The 21542-nt window shown below is 38.0% G+C and overlaps 1 protein-coding gene and 1 long non-coding RNA gene across 4 annotated transcripts; one reads left to right on the forward strand and one right to left on the reverse strand.

Annotated features, from left to right (window-relative positions):
• Positions 1-7243: 7243 nt before the first annotated feature.
• Positions 7244-10941, reverse strand: LOC149405126 (uncharacterized). 2 transcript variants are annotated; one of them, XR_016295585.1, is made up of 5 exons: positions 10800-10941; positions 10013-10366; positions 8405-9519; positions 7648-7965; positions 7244-7534 (listed from the first exon to the last, which is right to left on the reverse strand). XR_016295585.1 is itself a non-coding variant. In XM_089608038.1 (4 exons), exons 2-4 carry the CDS (start codon positions 10356-10358, stop codon positions 7888-7890), a joined length of 1539 nt encoding a protein of 512 aa, XP_089464164.1. In that variant the 5' UTR covers positions 10359-10366; positions 10800-10941; the 3' UTR covers positions 7245-7887. The 2 variants fall into 2 exon arrangements, 1 of the variants encoding a protein (XP_089464164.1); XM_089608038.1 differs by having other exon boundaries at positions 7245-7965.
• Positions 10942-15455: 4514 nt separating this feature from the next.
• Positions 15456-18173, forward strand: LOC149405127 (uncharacterized). 2 transcript variants are annotated; one of them, XR_016295494.1, is made up of 4 exons: positions 15456-15758; positions 16473-16586; positions 16953-17046; positions 18024-18173. It is a non-coding gene; the product is annotated as an uncharacterized LOC149405127 (long non-coding RNA). The 2 variants fall into 2 exon arrangements; XR_016295493.1 differs by lacking the exon at positions 16953-17046.
• The last annotated feature ends 3369 nt before the right edge of the window (positions 18174-21542 follow it).

Here is a 21542-nt window from a genome sequence, read left to right on the forward strand (position 1 = left end):
ATCAGACGTCGAGCCTATTACAAGAAAATATATATATATATATTAAATTATTGACATGAATAGACGAAGAAAAAGTACAAAATATGGTAAGACCACAAAACCAATTTATAGCAGCAAAGACGTATTTATATAACAGGAAACCTGATAAGAGTAAAAAAGAGGCATCATGGTGGAACTAAGAACCTAGTATACAATCAGGAAACCTAATCATAACAGAAAAATGATTAAACAGACTAATTGATTTGTAAAACGATTTCTAATCATATCCTGCATCATTGTGTTTACACCGTACAGGTGTACACCGTAATACACTAGTAAAAAACGTTTGCAAGTAATAACATCCCGAAAATAAAAAATAAAAAAACAAAAACAAATGACAGGAAAAGATTAGAATTACTTACGGGTACAAGTGCGCTAAAGTCCCAACACCTGTTTCAGAAGTAACTAGCATAACGCCTCCTTTCTTGATCATTAAGAAAAACTGACCACTAAGTGCAATTAACGAACGAAAGCAGAAGAAAATCTCCAACAACGAGAAATCTCCAGTCGAGCACCTCTTGGAATGATACAACTGAACGCTGGAAGCAATTTGACCAAAAGCAAGCTTTCTCCATGTCTCAAAGACTGAAACAAATTGCTTTGAGTCTAAGCCTGGAAACACCTGTTTACATATTCAAAAGACCATGTCAGCGATGATCACATAATCTATCACACAGGCATGCCATGTCAACGCTCAACTACAACAGAAATCCATTAAATACAGCCATCAATTGTGTTTGCAGACAATGCGTCTATAATCTCATAAGGCATCATGACTAAATTTCATCTACAAAACCAATATTTAAAAAAGATAATCAAATTAGGTCCCAGATCCCATAAATTTATGGAATCAACTATACGTAATACGTCATATGAATTACATGTCTGATCTGATTTTACTTTTAGTAAAGGAAATACCCAACTCAAAAACCCATAATCCAGATTTAACCTCGGCAACTTAATGACAACGAAACTGAACATACCCAAACAGTAATAAATAAGTAAATTGCAAGTTCTAAAAACATAGCAATTGAAAACACAGTAGAATATGAAGAGTAAAATTGTAAAAATTCCAATAGACCGAACCTTAACCCTAGATCACAAAACAGGATTCTGAATTTATTCAACCTAATACGCCAATTTATCAACTACAAAAATCAAATTAAACAGAACCACATACGACGAAACACTCGCCCTAAAATCTCAACCTCGAAAGAGTAACACAAAAACCTAAAAATCCAAAACCACACCACAGATCTGAATCCCAAAAAAAAAAAAAAAATTAAGAGAAATATACCTGAAAGCCAAGCGGCATAGCCACCGTCGCCGAGGACGGAGAGAAATAGAATCCAGAGCTTATCCGCTGAGAATTCGAAAATCGCAAATTAAGAGCCTTTTTCGCTGTTCTTATTCTTTGTTTTTCCGTCAAGAACAGACCAAATTCTGATCCCGAGAGAGAGAGAGAGAGAGAGAGATGGAAATACCTAAATTCTAATAATAAGTGTGATGATTCTTAATTCTGTGCTACGAATTATTTTATTTATATTTATGTCTCGGAGCGGATTTTCCCATTGTGTCAAACGGACGGTTGTTATTAGCTTCTGTGACCGCGTTGTTTCGCATCGGACGGTCACAATGTGATGTGGATTTTGTTTATGTGAGACAAGGAATATTTTGTTAAAAAAAAACATGCATAACCCTTATGAGGATATGACCGTCTCTTTCCACCTAATTTTAATTTCCAATTTTGTTTTAAAAATAAAAAATTAATTTTGGATTTTGTAAAAGCGAGTTTTGTTCCCGAATAAAAAAGAAAACCAAAAAGGAATAGCCTTTTTTTTTCCCACGCGTTGGTTGAACCAAATAAAATTTGGTAGGATGTGGATGGGAGAGGAGAGAGATGATTTAAGAGATATAAATTATTGGGATGTAATAAGTCAATAACACAACATATTTTTCTAGCAAGAAATGACAAGAAAAAAAGGTCAATTGATGGTGTACATTTTTTTCCTTTTCCGAATAATAAGAAGGGAGTACATAATAATGCTGAAAAATGGAATTAGTGGACCAATATCCAGCCATATAGGAAAACCTTAATAACTATATGTTTCGGATTTGCTAACGGAAACTAACAGTACATAGAGTAAAGTTTTCAAACAAATATGCGAATAGAAGTAAGAGCGTGTCGGAGAAGGTCTCATCTTATCGCTAGATGTGGAGAGGAAAATACTTCTAGTGAGAAAAAAAAAATGTAGTGAGAGATATCCATATTTTTCACGAGTTTCAGATAATTTATCTCAAATTTGTTTGAAATGATTTATTTGTACGAGTGCCTTGTGAGTATTAAAGATAGTTGGTTCCATTCGGAAAATTGACCTGCTCAATGCGAGATGGTGGGTCAGTCCTTCAAAGAAGATGAGGGCCAGTCCCTGCTTGAAAAAAGAGGGTCGGACCATATGAACGACCCCTGCTTGAAGGGAAGTTCGGCCCTTGAGGTTGGTTTTTGTGCCGAGAGGAGGGCTAGACTTTGTGGCCGATTCTTGCATTGAGAGAAGGGTCAATCCTCGTGGCCAGTTATCGTGACAATGGGAGAGCTGACTCTTGCATCATAGAAAGGCCTGGGAGAGAGGCCCGACCCTTGCGCGGAGAGGAGGACCAGTCTTTGTGGCTGGTTCTTGCACCGAGAGAAGGGCCAATCCTCGTGGACAATTCTTGTGGCAAAGGGAGAGTTGATTATTGCATCATAGAAAAGCTTTGACGAGAGGCCCGACCCTCGCGCTGAGGAGAAGGTTGGACATTGTGGCAAATAGAAGCCGAGAATTATACACAATTAGGAGTAAATAGGTGATTTATTCCACATTCCTATTTTTTTTTTTAAAGACAGATCTATGAGTGTTTAGTTACAAACATGTAACTAATAGTGACAATTAGGTAGCCCTATAATTCCTAAGCTCAAGTTTCACTGTACATAATATTTTTATGGATAGGGCACATCATTTTTTTTGCTTGTAAGTGTTATTTTTCTTTTGTGGAAAGACAATGCTATAACATTTGCTACGGGATATTGTTAATCATAATATTTGGTATCTTTATATTATCTTGATTTATATGAGTTAATGTTAAAAAAAAATATTCTCGAGAATGTGATTACCTAATTAATTAGATAACCTTAAAGTAAGGTAATAATAATACCATTAAAAAATTGGATTTTCATATTCTAACTCAATTATAATGTTTTGAAAAAGTTAAAATAGGTTGTCATAAAAAATTTCTCTACTTTTGCACATTAAAAAACTATAAACATAATTATGATCACACACTTGCAAATCCTCTACATAGTTCACCATAAAATAAAAATAGGTTGCAACTCCAAGGCTAGTTTTTTTTTTTTTTTTTTTAATTTTTTTTTAATTTTTTTTATCGACCTTTAACCTCTATGCGTCAAGTATTCGTAATAATTTTTTTCCCTCACTATAATGACTCCTTTTCAAAACAGTTGTTTTGTGCACTATTTTTTTTATGTTTCGTTGTGGTGTGTTGGTCATGATGTTATTCTTGTGGCACAAATTCTTATTATTTGCTATTTTTGTGCTTATTATGTGGGAAAAAGCTTCAACTTGAGCTTATTTATTCATTTATTTATTATTTCTTTAACAAGCCCAAACACAATTGAGCTTTAATTGTCCAAAGCAATTAATGTTAATTTGACGTACATTATCTTGTAAAATCAAGCATAATACTATAATATTTTTATAAATTTATTCAAAATATTATATCTTACCACTAAACGTTATAATCTTATACATTTGACAATGGAATTACTTTAATGAGATTTTCGAAAGTATTGATTATATTACATTACCTCAAACTAAAAACGCTCTAATTAACATATATATATATATATATATATATAATACAATAATTTAATTATTCTGAAATATCCAAGTAGTGGGGGTATTGTAAACCCATTAATGGCATGCATACGTCAGATTGGATAGCCAATGGCCTTCATTGTCGTTTTCCAATTTATCCCAATAGATTCATTAATTTTAATCGTTAAAAATGAATATTATCGAAAAAATACTCTCCACATTGCCACCCAAAAACACGGAAAAGAAAGGAAGAAAAAAAAAACCCCTCTCCATTATTAAGTAGTACAGGGAGGCAAAATATTCTATCTTATCTTCACCTCCCTTACTTTGATTTATTTATATTTACATATTACAATATACAAATGATATTTATTTATGTCTGTGCAGACTTATAGAAGCATATACTGTGGATGCTGAGCTGGACCAAATCGGTCTGAGGGTTTGCCACGAGGCATGTAGGTGTCAATATTAAAGATGGTCCTATTAATTGAAGTAACATTAAACAAATAATCTATTTTATAATAAAAACAACAAAGAATTTTGATCAATATCCGATACAATATTTCATGCATAACTAAACTAAACTGAGTTTTATTCTTCTTATTAGATTAAATTATGTATTATGTCTAATTGACAATATCTCCCGAAAATATGCATTTTGGAGGTATAATTGTTGCCATATTTCTTACGCAAGTACACGTAGTCGCTCAAGTAATTAAATTGTAAGAAAGAATCGATCCCACGAGAATTTTACTTAACCGAACTTAACTAATTAGCAACGAATTGAATTCAAGACTACGCAGAATTGATTATGAACTAATTTGCAGAAAATAAATAAAAACACAAATTAAACGATGGACGAACAATTATGAGGAAGGCAAGGACAACGGCTTCACTAAACTCTCCTATGGTCGAGATTCCTAGAATTACGCACTATTATTCGGTTTTCTCTCTTCACTGATCACACTCACGTAATTATTGTTAAATTTATCTCAAGCATCTAACAACCCATGGCAATACCGGATTTTTATTTCTCGATCTCAAACCCTAAAAATACAACAAGTATTACAAACAAGAGCGTTTTCATGACTCCATAGTAGTCTAACTATCTCTAGCTTATGATTGTACTACAGTGAACTAATTCTTATGCACGATTATCTAATTCTCTCCCAAGAAACTAAACAATCCTAGAATTCATGAACGAGATAGCTAATCTCATACAAGTATTAAGCACATATTTAATTCAAGCGATAGAGAAGAAGAACACGAAAAATACTTCAATCAATAAATATTAATCTACAACCAGAACTGAGAAAAACTTAGTCATCACCTTTAGGGGGTTCAGTTCATGACGTCGAGAGTAACAAAAACATAAAATAAATAAACAAACGTTATAAAAAAAAACATATCAAAATAAAGCATAAATAAAAAGAAGTTCCAAAAAAATAAAAATAGAAGGAAAAACACTGAATCGCGGTTGTCAATCGCAACGAGCAGTGATCTTTTTCTCTGGTTGCCTTTTCTCGCCCAACAAACCAAACAACCCAAGAAAAACTAAAATAAAAGTAAAAGTCTGTTTTTAAGTTACAAGAGTAGTATATATAGGATTAAGGGTTATTTTCGGAGTTATTTGTGCCTTTAAATAAGATCCAATAGCTCAACTTCGCTAAAAATGGGAAATAAATTCTTCAAAATTCGTCATCACCGCGCCGCGCTGGGGCCATCACGCCGCGCTCAAGCTTCACCACGCCGCGATGCATAACGTAATTTGCCGCGCTCTGTTCTTGGATTTCATTGCGGCGTTCCGAAGGCCGGCACGCTGGTCTGTTGACCAACTTTGACTATTTCGTAACTCTTCGTTTTAGCTCTTTTCGACTCTCATTTTCTTCTAAATGACTCCTACGGCATCCAGAAGCTCAACTAAGCACCCAAAATCTAAAATTCACTATGAAAATATCAAATAACCTCAAATGCATTATAGAACTCGTCAAATTCATATTCGAAAACGATATATTTATATGTATAAAATGCACTCAGGGACTCGAGTTATATAAAGGACTCATTTATATTGCTTGTTTTTATATTATAAATTAATGCATGTGAGTGCTAAATAGTCTAAATTCATTATGTTTTGTCACTTTATTTGAATTGAAAATACAACGATGCGTTAGCGAATCAGAGGGAAATTACATGCTGTGTATTGATTTTTACTTTCATTTTTAATGATAATAGTGAAAGTTACCCAAGCCATGCAATGTAATTTTTTTTTCCGAGAATAACTCATTTTTATAGTTTTCACTTGTTGTTTACTTGAATTTCTTTTATTTTTGTTTACTTGAATTTCTTTTATTTACTTGGAGTTTTATTTAATTTTGTTTACTTGTTTACAGTTTCATTTAAAATTACGAAAAAATAAACTATTTATTAAATATTAAAAGAAACTATTTATGAAATATTCCAAGTATTTAAAGTATACACAGAATTATCTTCTTCATTTTAAAATATCTGCGGAATGTTCCGAGATAATACCTCATCACATATAAAAATTAAATTGATATAACCCCGATACTTTAGTTTAGTTTAGTTGAGTCGAGTTCATCCGTACAGTGATACGTGGTTTCGTATCTATCGACCCTTGTAGATATTACCATTTTTTTGTTTTTTTTTTAGAGAAGAAGAGTAAAATGTAAGAAAATAAAACGGTTTTTGCTTTAAGAGTAGGAAAGAACAAAGTGGAAAAGAAGTACTATTATTTGGGCTATACCAACTTGTAACCCACTTTATACCATTACAACGCAACAAGCAATAATCGGTGCCAGATTTGAAGAATTTTTTCAAGTGTACGTTTGTTTATTATTATTATTATTATCCAAAATATTCTTTGCACTTTTTATTCTTTTTTTAACACACTAGAAAGTGTTCGATAAGTCGGCAGTTCTATTCTAAGGAATATAATCATATATCAAGATTGCATTAAAAGATAGAAGGGAAAGAAGAAGAACAAAAAAAAAAGTGTACTACCATTTATAGTCCAAGAGTTTTAAATTGTTGTAATGTTAGTCATTGTTTATGAATCAATCCATTTTCTCTAAAGTACTGTTGTGAGACAATGTGCGTCGTCGCCGTCGTGGGAAAATACCGACCAAAAACTGCTGTACTCGGTGCAAGTTTTTTTTTTTTTTTTTTTTAAACGTTTGAACAATTTTCAAGCTTTGTTGAAACATAGGAGTAACGAACATCTATCTAGCTTCTTATCTCCAAATTTCTTATGATCCAGTTAATCAATAAATGCCATCAAGTTTTTAATTTTAAATATATGGCTGAAAAATAAAAAAAACTTTGGTATATTAAATGTGTATCATGTGTTGATTTAAAACTTCAAATTTGGAGGAATTTCTTCCAGTAGAAAGAGGTAAAGTAGTTAAAACTATGGATGGCCATATTGATCTTCGTACAAATATGTGACGACCTAATTCTGTAAAAATTATACAACTTTCTTGAATTACCGTTAACTAATGAGGGTAAAGTTCATTTGTGTATTTCTTGCAACGCAAGTCAACGACAAAACTGCCAACAAAAGTCTAACACCTTCATGTGTGTACACGTTACAACTACCCTGGTCTCTGCAAAACGAATACAAGGCTACACAAAATCAGTCAAACGGTCCAAAAGCCACCAAACTTTCAACCAACTGAACCAGAAAGAAAGAAATACCCAACCACCAGAAGAACGAAACCTCTAAGTCTCGGCGTTCGATATGTAAAGAGGGAGATTCGAAAATGACGAGCCTTGTCTTCCACAAAAACGTGATTGTCGATCGGGTATAAGTAAGAAATTTCTTTCTTCTTCTTTTACCGATACCGCACTTGATAAAGAGCCTATGTCAGGGATTACAAGTCCAGATTTTTCACTTCCCACCGTTCCTATTTATCGGCAGAAGTACCAATGACTCATTTTTTGCTGTGTTTTTTCCCGATTACTTGACCAGCTTCTCCAAAATCCACCTCATCCATGTTGACAAAGAATGATGGGAAAGATATTCGGGTAAATCAACCTGAAGGATAAAATGATTAGATTAGTGGTCATGGGTATTTAAAAGTCGGGAACGTTTCGGGGTTTCGATGGCATTGAAAACAAGCAAATAGGTATTTGGAACCAGAAAGTACGTTGACGTTTCTCTGTGGTTTTTTTTATTATTTGGATAAGGCCAATGACAGATGTCCTTTATTTTCCTTTTGGAATAAATAGTAGGCATACCATGGCGCTACCTAAAGAACTATATAAACACATAGAAAGGCGTAACCGTAGAAATAGAGAAAGGCGTTCAAGGATGTATTAAGAATAAGTTGCCCAAGTGATATGGCATATTAAAATACCGACACAAAATAAGATGAGTATATCTGTTTAAAACCAATCAACCATTATAGTATTATAAAGGTCAAAATAAAAGCTTTTAACCAAAAAAGAAAAGAAACAAAAAAGAGAGAACTTACATTGGTCCACGACGAGGAAAACCCGTCGATAGAGAGCGACCAACTTTCGCTATTGACTTTTGGACCAGACCAATCATCATCTGTACCAGCAAAATCAAAGAACCCGTCATCAAAACCATTGCCTCGCTCATATTTTTTCTTCCTTTTCTTTCTACTCTTTTTCCCATGTTTGACTCTTTTCGCTGGTTCGCGATCCGATCCCGAATCGCATTCTTCGCACAACGAGTCGTCAAGCAAAGCAAACGAATTAGATTTTCGGAACGCGATTGCGTTTTTCGCGAATAACGTTTCCCAGGACTCCGAACCCCGACACTCCTCCGAAATCCTATAGTATAGAACCCATGACTGAATCGCGAGGAGATTGATCGCTTCTATGCTCTTCAGCTTAAAACACTCTTTGATCTGCGGTGCCAAATAATCACCAGAATCTGGGATAGAACAAATCTCCATAACGATATCTTTAGTTTCCGCTTCGGCCGAATCTCCGCCTTCCTCGCGTAGGAGCCGAAGAAGCTCTCGCTTTTTCGTCAGAAAAGCATTTAACAGGAATATCTGATCAAAAGACCCAGAATCACCGCACTTGGAAAGTACAACTTCAAACATGAGCGAAGCATTCTTAGGCTCGGTAACGTCGATCCTCGGGTGAAGGAATTTACAGACCGACCCCAGGAATCTCCGCAAGTCTCGCTCATCGAGGGCGATTAGAAGGTGGCGACACAGATACGAGAAAGACTCTTCGAACAAGAACTCGGCCACGGCTTCCCACGCGTCTCTCGAGTCCTCCTCGTACATCAAGTCGGCGAAATAGCCGAGGAAGAACTCCCGATCGACGGACAAGATCTCTCCGTCTCTCAGCGAGTCGGATAACTCGTCGGAGGACCAGAACTCCGGGACGTTGTCGAGGAAGTTCTCGACCGTTCGCCGGACGTCGAGGTCGAGAAAGTAGTGCGGCTTCGTGGCGACCACCGCCGGAGATTGCCCGTGTTTCCCTTTCCACTCGAGCTCTTCCCAACAGACGTCACGGTTCACGAACGCGAATTGGGTCAGAGCCTTGGCGCCTTTTCCGTGCTCGATTCCAACGCTCGAGAACCACCGCAATATCCGTGTCGGATTTCCTGCACCGTTGTTAAGATTAGAGAACTCGGAGATTTATAGTGGTTCACTCTCAATGTATCATAGATAAGTCCACTTTGTTGCTGCGTATTTCACTATAATCAAAACCAGAAATATCGAGTTCAAGCACAACCCAAAAAGCATCCAAAGAGACCAGAGCAAACAAGAAACAGCGTAAATTTCCGAAAAATTCCAGCGTCAAGTCTCTACGCAGATATTTATAGTGGTTCACTCTCGATGTGAGACCCGAGTCCACTTTGTTGCTGGATATTTCACTACGATCAAAACCAGGAATATCGAGTTCGAGCACGATTCCAAAAGCATATGAAGAAACTAGGCCAAACAAAGGACTAGCGCAAAAATTCCCTAAACGCACGCGTAGGATTTACACAGCATATGCAAAAAAAATAAAAAATAAAAAATAGGCTCATATTTTAACAATTTTTTTAAAGGCCTCTCTATATGTATTCATATATACCAAGATCAAAACCTTACCTTCGAAGAATTTCTCGAGCACGTGGCTATTCTTGGACAAGACCGAGCCTGCTTTCTCGGGCCTCTTGTCGAACATCATTTGAAGGAGCTGACACGCCAGACCGTTCCTCTTCGCCGGCTTAGACTTCAAAAAGCTCGCGAATAACTCGCGTTGCTCTTCGCGGGCTATGGAGGTCAAGCCGGCCATGGATTCGCAAAGCCACATCCGAGCCTCGGAGCGAGCACCGGACATCAAGAACGACTGAATCGCTATCCCTAACTTGACCAGCAGAGACTTTCTCAGCTCGGAAGAGTCGTCGGCTCGGACATCGTTCCAAACGGGTTCGGATAAAAACAAGTTTACCATTCTGGCCTCTGATTACAAGATTTTAAAACGGAACGAGAACGAATGAATTGCAGATTCAAACACTGGAGGAGATAATTCTTATTCTAAAAAATAAAAAATTAAGGCTATTTTCATTTCTTCATAAGGAAACAAAATACGTAAAAAATTGAAGTATAGATTGGAGTGATTCGCACTCCCGATTAAACGAGCGAGTCAAGCAGAGAAAAGGGAGTGAGATATTGTTACCACTATATACCTCAAAGTCAATAAATTTTGTACTATAAGTGTAAACGATCACACTGACAACGAAAATTCTAAGCCTGAATACTTCAAAATATGAAATGAATACAAGAGCCATAGTTATCTTAAGATTCTGAAACAGCAATTTCTCGTCCGAAATTAAAAAAATGAAGTCAAAATAAGTAAAACTTTCGAAGGATTAGGGCGGAGAACTTAGTATACCTCGACAAAATCAAATGGAAAAAGGTCACGAATACGGAAATCTAAGAACCAAGCAAAGATATGGAACGAGCCTTTGAAGAGAACAATGGAGAACTCTGCATATTGTGGAGTTGAACTAGAGTTAGCTTTAGACTATGAGAAATTGAATGATAAATTGAAGGAAAAAAATAGTCTGAAATAGTTTAGAAAAATTTGTTGCAAAATCCACTAGTTTTTTTTTTTTTTTTTTAATATTTTAGATAAAGTTTCATTTTATTAAAAAAAAATAGTTCAGTAATTCGAGATAAATTAAATTAGCTAAATCAATTAATTAATTTACTTCAATCTAGTAAGTTATTTTTCGAAGTAAATTAAATTAAGAAAAAATGGCATGAACTAGCCAATTCAAACTATGACTTTTGCAAAATAGTCATAGTTTCATTAGGTTAGGCAAAATAGTCAATTGAGAGTACAAATACCATTACACCCTTTATAGTTTGGTATATAAGCTTCGGTTTCAAATTTTCGTCCCTTTTTCCTTCTAATTTCGCTCAAACTCACTCCATTTTTTCCTTCAAATTTCCGCTCAAACTCTTCCTTCTCTTCCAATTTCAATCAAAATCTTCATTTCGATTCGCGAATTTATCATTTCGAACTCAATCTTCTCTTCATTTCGTCAAAATCGTCCTTTCAGTTTCGGCGATCTTTTTTCGTCTTCGGCGAATTGCTCTGATTTCAGCGTTCCGTCTCCGAGTTTGCGTTGATTCTCAGTCGTCGGCGAATTCATCAACGAATTTTGACGGCGATTTCATTAATCCAGCAGGTCAGTTTCCTTGCGTTCGTTTCTTTTCTCTGTATTTTTTTTATCTTCTATATTGTTGTGGATTTTTATATTTTTTTTGTTGTATTCAATCTGTTATTCATGAGTTTTTCAATGGCATTGGTGACGAGTTCTATTTTTCTACCAGATTTTGCTAAAACAGGTCAGTTTCGTTCTTAGATTGAATTTTTTCAAGTTTTTTTTGTTTTTGTTTTGTATTATGTGTTCATGAACTGGATTTCCAGGTTTTCATTAAATTTAAGCGTGCCTCGATTAAATTTAACCCCGTCTTCATAAAGGTTACATGTTGTCTTTATAGTTCGTTCGGATTAAATTTAATCCTGCCTTCACTATTTTTAATCTTGTGTTCGTAATGCTTTCATTCTGATTGTGGTTCGTTAATTTTGTTAATTTTGTTCATGATCCTGAATTCCTTGATTTCGTTAACACTAATCAAGGTTCTCTTAATGTTAATATACCTTTTCATTGTGTAGTCGATTTGTTCGAAGCTCTCGCATGTGTTGACGACGTTGGCCTTTCTGATGATGATTTGCAAGCTGTTTCAGATTTGGATGAGGTTGATCTTGTTGACAACCTGGAATTGAACAACATGCCGTCTGATTTTGATGTGAAGGAGGGTAGTGTTTTTCTTGAAAAGACTCTATTGGTGAATTCTTTGAAGATGATATCAATCAATAACAACTTTGAGTTCAAAGTTTCCCGGTCTAGCAAAAGCAGGTATTTCATAGTTTGCAACAAACAACCTTGCGATTGGAAGTTGAGTGCGTCCATGTGTGGAGACACGGGTGTATGAGTGATTAGAAAGTACCAAAAAGAACACACGTGCATTGTCGAAGTAGTTTCAGCAAAGCATCGACAAGCATCGGCGTCACTTATTAGCGAGTGTGTGAAGATAGAGTTCTACAATGGTCGTGCAGACCATATGGTTCCTAACGATGTTGTGGATCATATGCGGACGCAATACAAAGTCAACATATCTTATTTTACTGCGTGGAAAGGTCGGGATCTCGCGTTGAAAGAAGTTTTAGGCTCGCATGCAACCTCGTACTCACTTCTTCCGGTTGTTGCTGAGATGATAGCAGAAAAGAATCAAGGTAGTGTTCTTTTCCTCTTTTGGTTTCTGTCATTAATTGTAATCCAGGCTAGATTAAAGTTAATCTGACTGACAGTGTCATATTTTTCTTGAATTAGGAACTTATTATACTTTTGAGATCGAACCTTCCGATGAATTTAGGAACTTTTTTATTGCGATCGGGGCTTCAATTGAAGCTTGGAAGCATACTCGCCCCGTGATCTCCGTCGATGGAACATTTTTGAAAGGGAAATTTGCAGGGACGTTATTGCTAGCGGCTGCGATGGACGGTGATAACCATATCCTTCCATTAGCGTTTGAACTTGTTGATACGGAGAGTGATGCTACATGGCGTTGGTTCTTCGAAAAAATCAAGAACGCGTTCGGCGATCACGAGAACTTGGTTGTTATATCGGATCGGAAGACGTCGATCCCCAAGGGTGTTGGAATCGATCTAGGGTTTGAGAAAATAATTAACGCTTCGGTAAGCGGCAGAATTTTAAAAAATTTCTTTTACAAGTAAAACCAGTTTTTACTAACCTAGACAAAAGAGCAAGTACACGTAATTAAAAAACTATTATAAGCTAAGAAGCTTACTAACCTTTCTTGAAGCTTGATCTTTGAGAAGCTCTTAGAAAGTTGCAACGCTCGTCTCCCCTCGCAGCACGTCCCTCTTTCTTTCCTCGGCACCTCGAGCAACCACGAAAGTTTCTATCACTAAATCACTCGAGAGAAAAGGAATTAGTGAGTGGGCACTTTTAAACACTACGACTTAAGAACGAGTCTTGAAGTCGCAGAGCTAATCTCTAGGTCAAATGAGGACCTAGGTGCCAAAACAATAAAACGAAATTGAAGAGAGAGAGAGAGAGAGAGAGAGAGAGAGAGAGAGAGAGAGAGAGAGAGGATCGGCCAAGTCTAGAGAGAGAAGCTCTCAATCTCTAAAACTTTGGGATGAATGAAACAATGAGAATGAGGCCTCTATTTATAGGGGATGGATTACCTTCAAAAGGTAGTTTCCTTTTCTCTTTTCTCACCTATATGGACGTCCAACATGAGCCAATTAAGGCCTTGGACTTGTTTCCTCATTTAATTTGCTCTCTCTTGGCCGAAAATACACTTGCTTCTAGAAGCAAATTTGTTTCCTCTTTTTCTTTTGGCAAGTATCTTCATACATTAATGCACAAAATAATCTCTCTTTCATACCATGGCATGCACGAAATTTAGCCTCTCTTTTCATTGGGTTGGACGAAAATAAGGCTTCTAGAAGGACCTTCTAGATGTTTCTTCATTTGTTCATGACAACATAAGAAAACCCCACTAAGAATTTTCAAGTAAAATTCTATGAAATGAAATTAATCCTCAAGGCCCAATTACACTAATATGGCTGAGTAATATTTATTTCATTTGTCATCATATGACAATGTCAAAAAAAATTTATTGACATTCTTTTCGTCCTATGTCCAAAAAGACAAAAATACCCTTTTGACAATTTTCGTAAAACTGTATCGTTCTTGTTTTGACTTAGCTTTCAGTTTAACTATTCCTACTCGATGTGATTCGTGACAGTGACCTCATGGACCCAAATGAACAAAGCTTGAGCTAAACACTTGGACTCAAGAGTTCACAAACCTTTTCCAAGTTTAGCTTAATGCCAACTGACTCCACTAAAGAGTTGACACTGAAAATCTCTCGGTTCAAATGAATTTATTTTCTACTCAAGAATTCACCTAATTATAATGAGCGGATCCACTGAATATTATCTATGCTACCCTTCATGAATGTCATCAGCTAGTCGGGATTTACTAAATTACCATTTTACCCTTCTAGCTGTTCTTTCCTCAACTCCTTTGTCGCTTGTGAATAAGTTAGAAACAATGTATTGACGAGGAGCTAACAAGTCACATTGTTTCATCCAAAAGAGTCAGGACTCAATTTGGACACTGGCCAGTTCATTTATTCACACTCCAAGGAACAAAGCATGAGGTGACATACATTGCATTTCAGCAATCTTGTACATGAATTCCATATCTATGAGAACTTCACAAAGTTACTCATGACATACTCACAACTTAGTACTTCACCAATAGGCCCTGTTCGGAATCACATAGTGTAATGTATAAACTTTTGTAACCGCTCGACTTGTGAATTTGAATGAATGGACGAGTTTTAATTCAAATTCTTGTTGCATATGAGACGTCCTTAAATTTTAAATATCTTGGAATATGATAATATTTAAGGTCGATGAAATTTCGGAATGAGAATATTCGAGTAATCCAATATTATTATTCGAAACATACTCGGAGATTTAAAAATCTCAAGAGTAAAAATAAATTCCGGAATCCCTTAAATATATTCAAGATAACGAGAAATAATAATAATTTTCTCGGTTATTTTTCAAGATTATTTTTAATTAATTAAGGACAGGATTGTGAGAGTTTATTTTGAAAGGACTTATATGCAATATTCTGAAGGACGAAAGTGAAAGAAAAGGAGAAACAAGGGTTGAATTGAGAGAAACGTGGTGTGTCCTGATTGGTCCACGTATGCACGCGTGGCAAAGAGTGAGGGTGCCACATGGCCACTTCCTCCTCAAATCATTGCCACCTCACCATTCTCTCTCTCTTCTCTATCTTCTTCTTCTTCCTCACGCTTCAATCGGCCGAAACCCACACCAAACGAGCGAACCAGAGAAAAAAGAAAAGAAAGGAAAAAAAAACTCTCGGCCGCTCCTCTGCTCGTCACCGAGCCATCATCACCGCCATCACCCTCGTTCTTCTCCTTCTCTTCTTCTTCTTCTCCTTCGCGCGCCATCACCCAGCACCGAGCTCCACCGCGCGCTCCGGCCCGAGGAAGCACAGCACCGCCGAGCCCCGACGTCGCCACCGCCACCTCTCACTCGCCTTCCTCTCTCTCTCTCGCCTTCGCGCGTCACCGACCGCTGAGCCACCGCGCGCGCAAAGACCGAGCGACACACCGCCGCCGCGAGCTCGCCGTGACCGCCGCCGAGGAAGTAGACGCCGGGAACACACAATCGAGCGACGAGGACACCAAATTCGTGAGAATTTCGGTAAGAACAAGCTAAACCCAATTGATTTTTCTGAGAAATTAGGGTTTGAAATTCTGAATTGGGGATTTCTGAATCCGAGTTGATTTCGGTTAAATTGATTGGTTTTTATCGTTCATTGAACTCGATTGATGTTGTTTGTAACCTGAATTTGAAGTTTTGATTCGGATTTTTCCTAATTTATCCGAAAATGATGAACTAGGGTTTGATATTGGGGCTTTTTGATTCTGCGAGTTAATTGGTATTTCTGGATATATGAATTTGTTTGTTGTTAGTATCTGAGGCTGTGATGATGAATTTAAGACTCTGAATACTTGTTTGAGTGATTTCTTAACCGTGAGATTGTTTGGTTGGATTTGATGCTTGGCCGTGAGTAGTTTTTGGCCGTGAGAATGGAATTTGGCTGTGTAATTCTTAAGACTGATTTGAATTGTTGATGTTCTGATTGTGTTGAGGCTATGATGAGTATCAGGATAAAATTGGATTGCATTGTTGCTTTGGCCGTGTGGTTGTTCATGGCCGTGTGACCTATTTTGATTGTGTGATTTATTTTGACTGAGTTGTGATGATAAAGTCTGAGCCTCGGTTTGAGTTTTGTGGTCGTTTCCGGTCAGTTGGATTTATGTTGAGTTCGCTTGATTGGGTTATGGGTTCGGGTTTTGAGTTATGTGATATCGGAATTTGGTTTTAAGAGGTTAACTCGTCGTTGGGTTCCAGGTTTGATTTACAGACATTGACGGACGGACGGGAACCAGACGAGTCGAGAGCGTTGAGATTAGCCTCTGAAGATCTCAAGTTGATAGAGTTATCGAAATAAAGCTCGATTAACTCGTGAGTTTTAAATCGCTTACAGCGTTTAAATACTCTTATATATGTACTTTCAGTATTTAAATAAATAATTTAGAATTATTTATTTAATAATGTTTATGAATTTAATTTAATTATTCATTTGGAATTCTCGGTTTTTTTTAATTTCGGATTATTTAATTTATTTAAGACTCGTGATTACTCGTTGAACATTATCTCGTATCACTCTCGATATGAGGATACGCGAGTCTTGAATAAACCTCCGAAAAACCGGGGAATAATAAATTAAATTCTCGAATTCCGAACCGACTCTAATCCCGACAACGAACCCTATTATCTTTAAGTAAACTCGAATCCAATAACTAACGGATGTTCAACTCCGGATGCTAGTTCTCTCGACGTTCGACAAGTGCCAAGTGTCTCGAAGAACGTGTGAAGCAAGACATCTTCAGGAATCGTCAAGCTTTCTGTCGAACAATTCCGGGTAAGTGTGGAGACATAAGTCAACTACTTACCAAGGGTATAATCCTGCTTGATTGTGCATTTGCTTACTAGTAAACAAGAGTAGGTAAAAGCCTAAAAATGAATAAACTCGAAAGTTAAGGCTTTGGCCACTCTTGCTTGAAAACTTAGCTCGGGTTCGCCCGTTAGGTTCAAACGCTAACTTGAACCAGCCTTGTTTGCTTTGTGTGTGGTTAGACTTCTCTTCTAACTCTAGGAAGTAGGTTAGAATCGAGAGGACGGAAGAGCGATAGACTCTCAAATTCAATCGAGAGTAGAGAGTTCGAAAGTCACATTTCGAGCTTTCAACTTAAAACACTAAACGAGCTTCAAAGGGAAACAATAATTTCTTTCGGGGTTTATCCCGTCACGCTCTTCCGTATATAAGTTTAACGTGTACGCTGCTAGCTGCAGTGTACCCAAACTTTAAACTCGTGTCGGTGGTACTCACAAGTCCCTGACTTGTGCTGGGCGGGCCATGTCGGTCCGTGCGCCAAGTACTCGAAGCAATGGGTGATGATCGCGCATCGCGAGCTCATTGCTTGCTGGAAGACTCACCGGAAGCTGCCTTGAGCACACCGGGGCGTAGTGGGTGATGGTCGCGGTTCGCGAGCTCACTATGCCAGAGACCAGTGGCGCTGACGTCATGATGAAGGAAGTACCACTAGTGGATCCCAGACATGTGTTAAAACTTAGATCAGTTGACGACTGCTGCTCGAAGTTGAAAACTGGTCTCTAGTCGGACCGGAGGTTATAGCAGTGAGGAGTGTATAACCTTGCGGGACGGCTAGTATTCTAGGATGCGCGCTCATTAGTCACTTTTAGGTGATAGCTGCATCCTGCATTCTTGTTTGCTTGTTCGCACGTCATATGCTTTGCATTAGCTACTTTTCTTTCATAGGCTAGACTCCCGCTTGCTGAGTCATTCGACTCATAGTTTTATGTCCCTTGGTAATGTAGATAAGGGCAAGGCGGCAATGTAGACGACCGAGAAGGAAACTGAGACGGAACGCGTATCTCTTGACCTACGGGCTATGGGTTCTGGCTCGGGAAGTAGACCTCTATATATATAATGTTTTGAATAATATCGACTCTTCCTTAAATAATATCCCGTGTATATAGGTAAAGTCGGGAGCTTCGATGTACATATATATGTATGTATAAGAGTCGATATACGACTTCTAGTTCTAAAAGAAAAACGAAAAATTTCCCGAGATTTCCGATAACCACTTTTGTTGTAAACGTTTCCGCACTTTTAATAATATCGTATTTCGTATATTATATGTTTTGTAAATTATGTATTTACTTTAAATGTTTTGTTTACATTATATTATCCATATATGATATGCTCCCGCTACGTGATGTTGGTTCCGTCGAGTCGCGGCTTGCGGGCGAGGTGACGACGCTCGCGGGTCGTGACACATAGTGAGTCCGAACTTTGACTTTCTCAAATGAGAATACTAAGGTGTGAAATGGCATGTCTCATTTCAGGATTAAGGTAAGCATGATGCAATTCATACATAGTGACTTCGAGACATAAGAGGTTAAATGGTTTGTTCTTATCTTGTCTCTAGAAGTGCACTGGTCAATTCAGTACCTTCGGAAGATACCTAGAAGAACTATAGAGTCTCCAACTCTCAATGCCTCATAACCAGACATCATAGATTCTTCTAACAATCATACTGAGGTCAATAGTCCTTTGACCCTTAGATTGCGAATATATCGTTTTAAGCAAACTACGAAGAGTTTGTTCATGCAAATCTACATTTGTCTCTTCGTAAGTTGTTTAGTTTGTTTATGGACTAAAAGACTAAGGTTTTATCATAAAGCTTCAGACAAGGAAGATCGAATGAACGTTTCAACTTTTTATTAATGAATAAGCAATTACAAGCAAGAGTCTTCATGAGACTATATTACATCAAATGTACACAAATAGACACTACTAATCTTCTTGTGGGCACCGTTGACAACAAACTCCTACTTGACTCAAAGAAGATGTGAGTAGTCCTACATGCCTAATCCCTCTCGAAGTTGGTCGAAGACCATGTTCGCTAGGGCCTTGGTGAATGGATCTGCCAGAGATCTACTTCACCTCCACGTCTCCGCGTTGCGCGATCTCTCGAATCAAATGGTATTTCCTCTCAATATGTTTAGAGCGCTTATGGCTTCTAGGTTCCTTTGAGTTAGCGACAGCCCCACTATTATCACAATAAAGGGTCATGGGCTCGTCGACGTTTGGAACAACTTCCAAATACTTAAGGAATTTTCTAGGCCATACAGCCTCTTTGGATGCTTCACAAGCAGCCACATATTTTGCTTCCATTGTGGAGTCAGCAATGCAAGATTGTTTAATACTCCTCCACACAACAGCTCCACCATTAAGGATGAACACAGATCCCGAAGTGGATTTCCTGGAATCCTTATCCGCTTGAAAATCGGAGTCGGTATATCCCGTCATAGTCAGGTCAGTACCTGAGTATGTAAGCATCAAGTTCCTAGTTCTTCGAAGATACTTAAGAACATGCTTAACAGCAATCCAGTGCTCGGGTCTAGGGTTGGATTGGAAACGGCTAACTACGCCAACGGCGAAACATATATCAGGTCTAGGGCAAAGCATAGCATACATGAGGCTTCCTACGGCAGAGGCGTAAGGAATTTTCCTCATGTCTTCAATCTCGTGTGCAGTCTTGGGAGACTGGTCCTTAGAGAGTGAAACTCCATGCCTAAAGGGTGTTTGACCCTTCTTGGAGTCTTGCATCGAGAAGCGATCCATCACCTTATCAATATAAGATGCTTGAGAGAGCGACAAGGTCCGGTTTTTCCTATCTCGAAAGATTTGGATCCCCAGAATATACGCGGCTTCTCCTGGATCCTTCATATCGAATTGCTTTGCCAGCTAGACCTTAACCTCAGATAACTTACCCACGTCATTACCAATGAGTAGTATATCATCGACATATAGTACCAGAAACACAACTTTGCCTTCGTGTATTAACTTGTAAACACAAGGCTCATCTATTGACTGTTCAAAGCCAAAGCTTTTTACAGTTTCATCGAATCTAATATTCCATGACCTAGATGCTTGCTTTAATCCATAAATGGACTTAAGCAACTCACAAACCTTGGTCTCATGACCTTTTTCCATGAAACCGTCTGGTTGAGCCATGTAAATGCGCTCGTCAAGATTGCCATTCAGAAAGGCTGTCTTGACATCCATTTGCCAGATCTCATAGTCGAGAGCTGCAGCTATGGATAGGAGTACGCGGATGGATTTAAGCATCGCGACTGGCGAAAAGGTTTCTTCATAGTCAATCCATTCTTGTTGGGTATGACCCTTCGCCACAAGTCGTGCTTTGAACGTCTCGACGTTCCCATCAGGACCCTTTTTCTTCTTGTATATCCACTTACACCCTACGGGTTTAATCCCTTCAGGAAGGTCTACAAGTTTCCAGACTTTGTTGACATACATCGAGTGCATTTCAACTTTCATGGCGTCAAGCCAAAGGTTTGATTCAGAACAAGCCATCGCTTGGCTATAGGAAACAGGATCATCCATGTCAGAGACGGCTACAAGAGAGTCCCCATAAGACATGTACATGTCAGGCTTTTGAGTAGCCCTCCCACTACGTCGAAGTACTACTTGACGAGATTTTGATGAGTTAGGTTGTGTTTCAGTTGGGGTAAGAACAGTTCTTATAGATGAGGTAGAAGCTTCCTCACCCAACTTTTCTTCAAGCACAATTTTGCTTCTAAGTTTTGCATCCTTCATAAAGTCCTCCTCAAGGAAACGAGCATTCGTGCTAACGAAAGTCTTATCGTCCTCGGGACTATAGAAGATGAAACCCTTGGTTTACTTTGGATATCCCACAAACAGGCACAATTCTGACCTACTAGCCAACTTGCTAGTCTTTTGCCTTAGCACATGTGCAGGGCAACCCCAAATTCGGATGTGGCCCAAACTTACTTTACGGCCAGTCCATCTTTCATAAGGAGTACCAAGAACCGTCTTAGACGGAACTTGGTTCAGAATGTAAGCGGCTGTTTCGAGAGCATATCCCCAAAAGGAAAGAGGGAGTGATGAGTAACTCATCATTGATCTAACCATTTCCATAAGAGTTCGGTTTCTTCTCTCTGACACTCCGTTTTGTTGAGGTGTGCCAGGTGCGGTAAGCTGAGAAGCAATACCTTCTTCTTTAAGAAAGTCATCGAACTCTCCAGACATATACTCACCACCTCGATCAGATCGAAGGGTTTTGATCACTTTGCCAGTTTGCTTTTCCACTAAAGCCCTAAAGACCTTAAATACGTTAAAGGTCTCGGATTTGTGTTTGAGAAAATAGACAAAACCATATCGCGAGTAATCATCGGTGAAGGTAACGAAGTATTCGTATCCTCCACGTGCCTGTTGGTTGAGCGGACCACATACATCAGAATGTACTAGTTCCAGCAACTCAGTGGCTCTTCGACCCTTATCAGAGA

The sequence above is a fragment of the Urtica dioica genome, chromosome 2 (genome assembly GCF_054948205.1).
Source record: "Urtica dioica subsp. dioica isolate 48M chromosome 2, U.dioica_male_clone48M_v1_H2, whole genome shotgun sequence".
Lineage (NCBI taxonomy): Eukaryota > Viridiplantae > Streptophyta > Magnoliopsida > Rosales > Urticaceae > Urtica > Urtica dioica.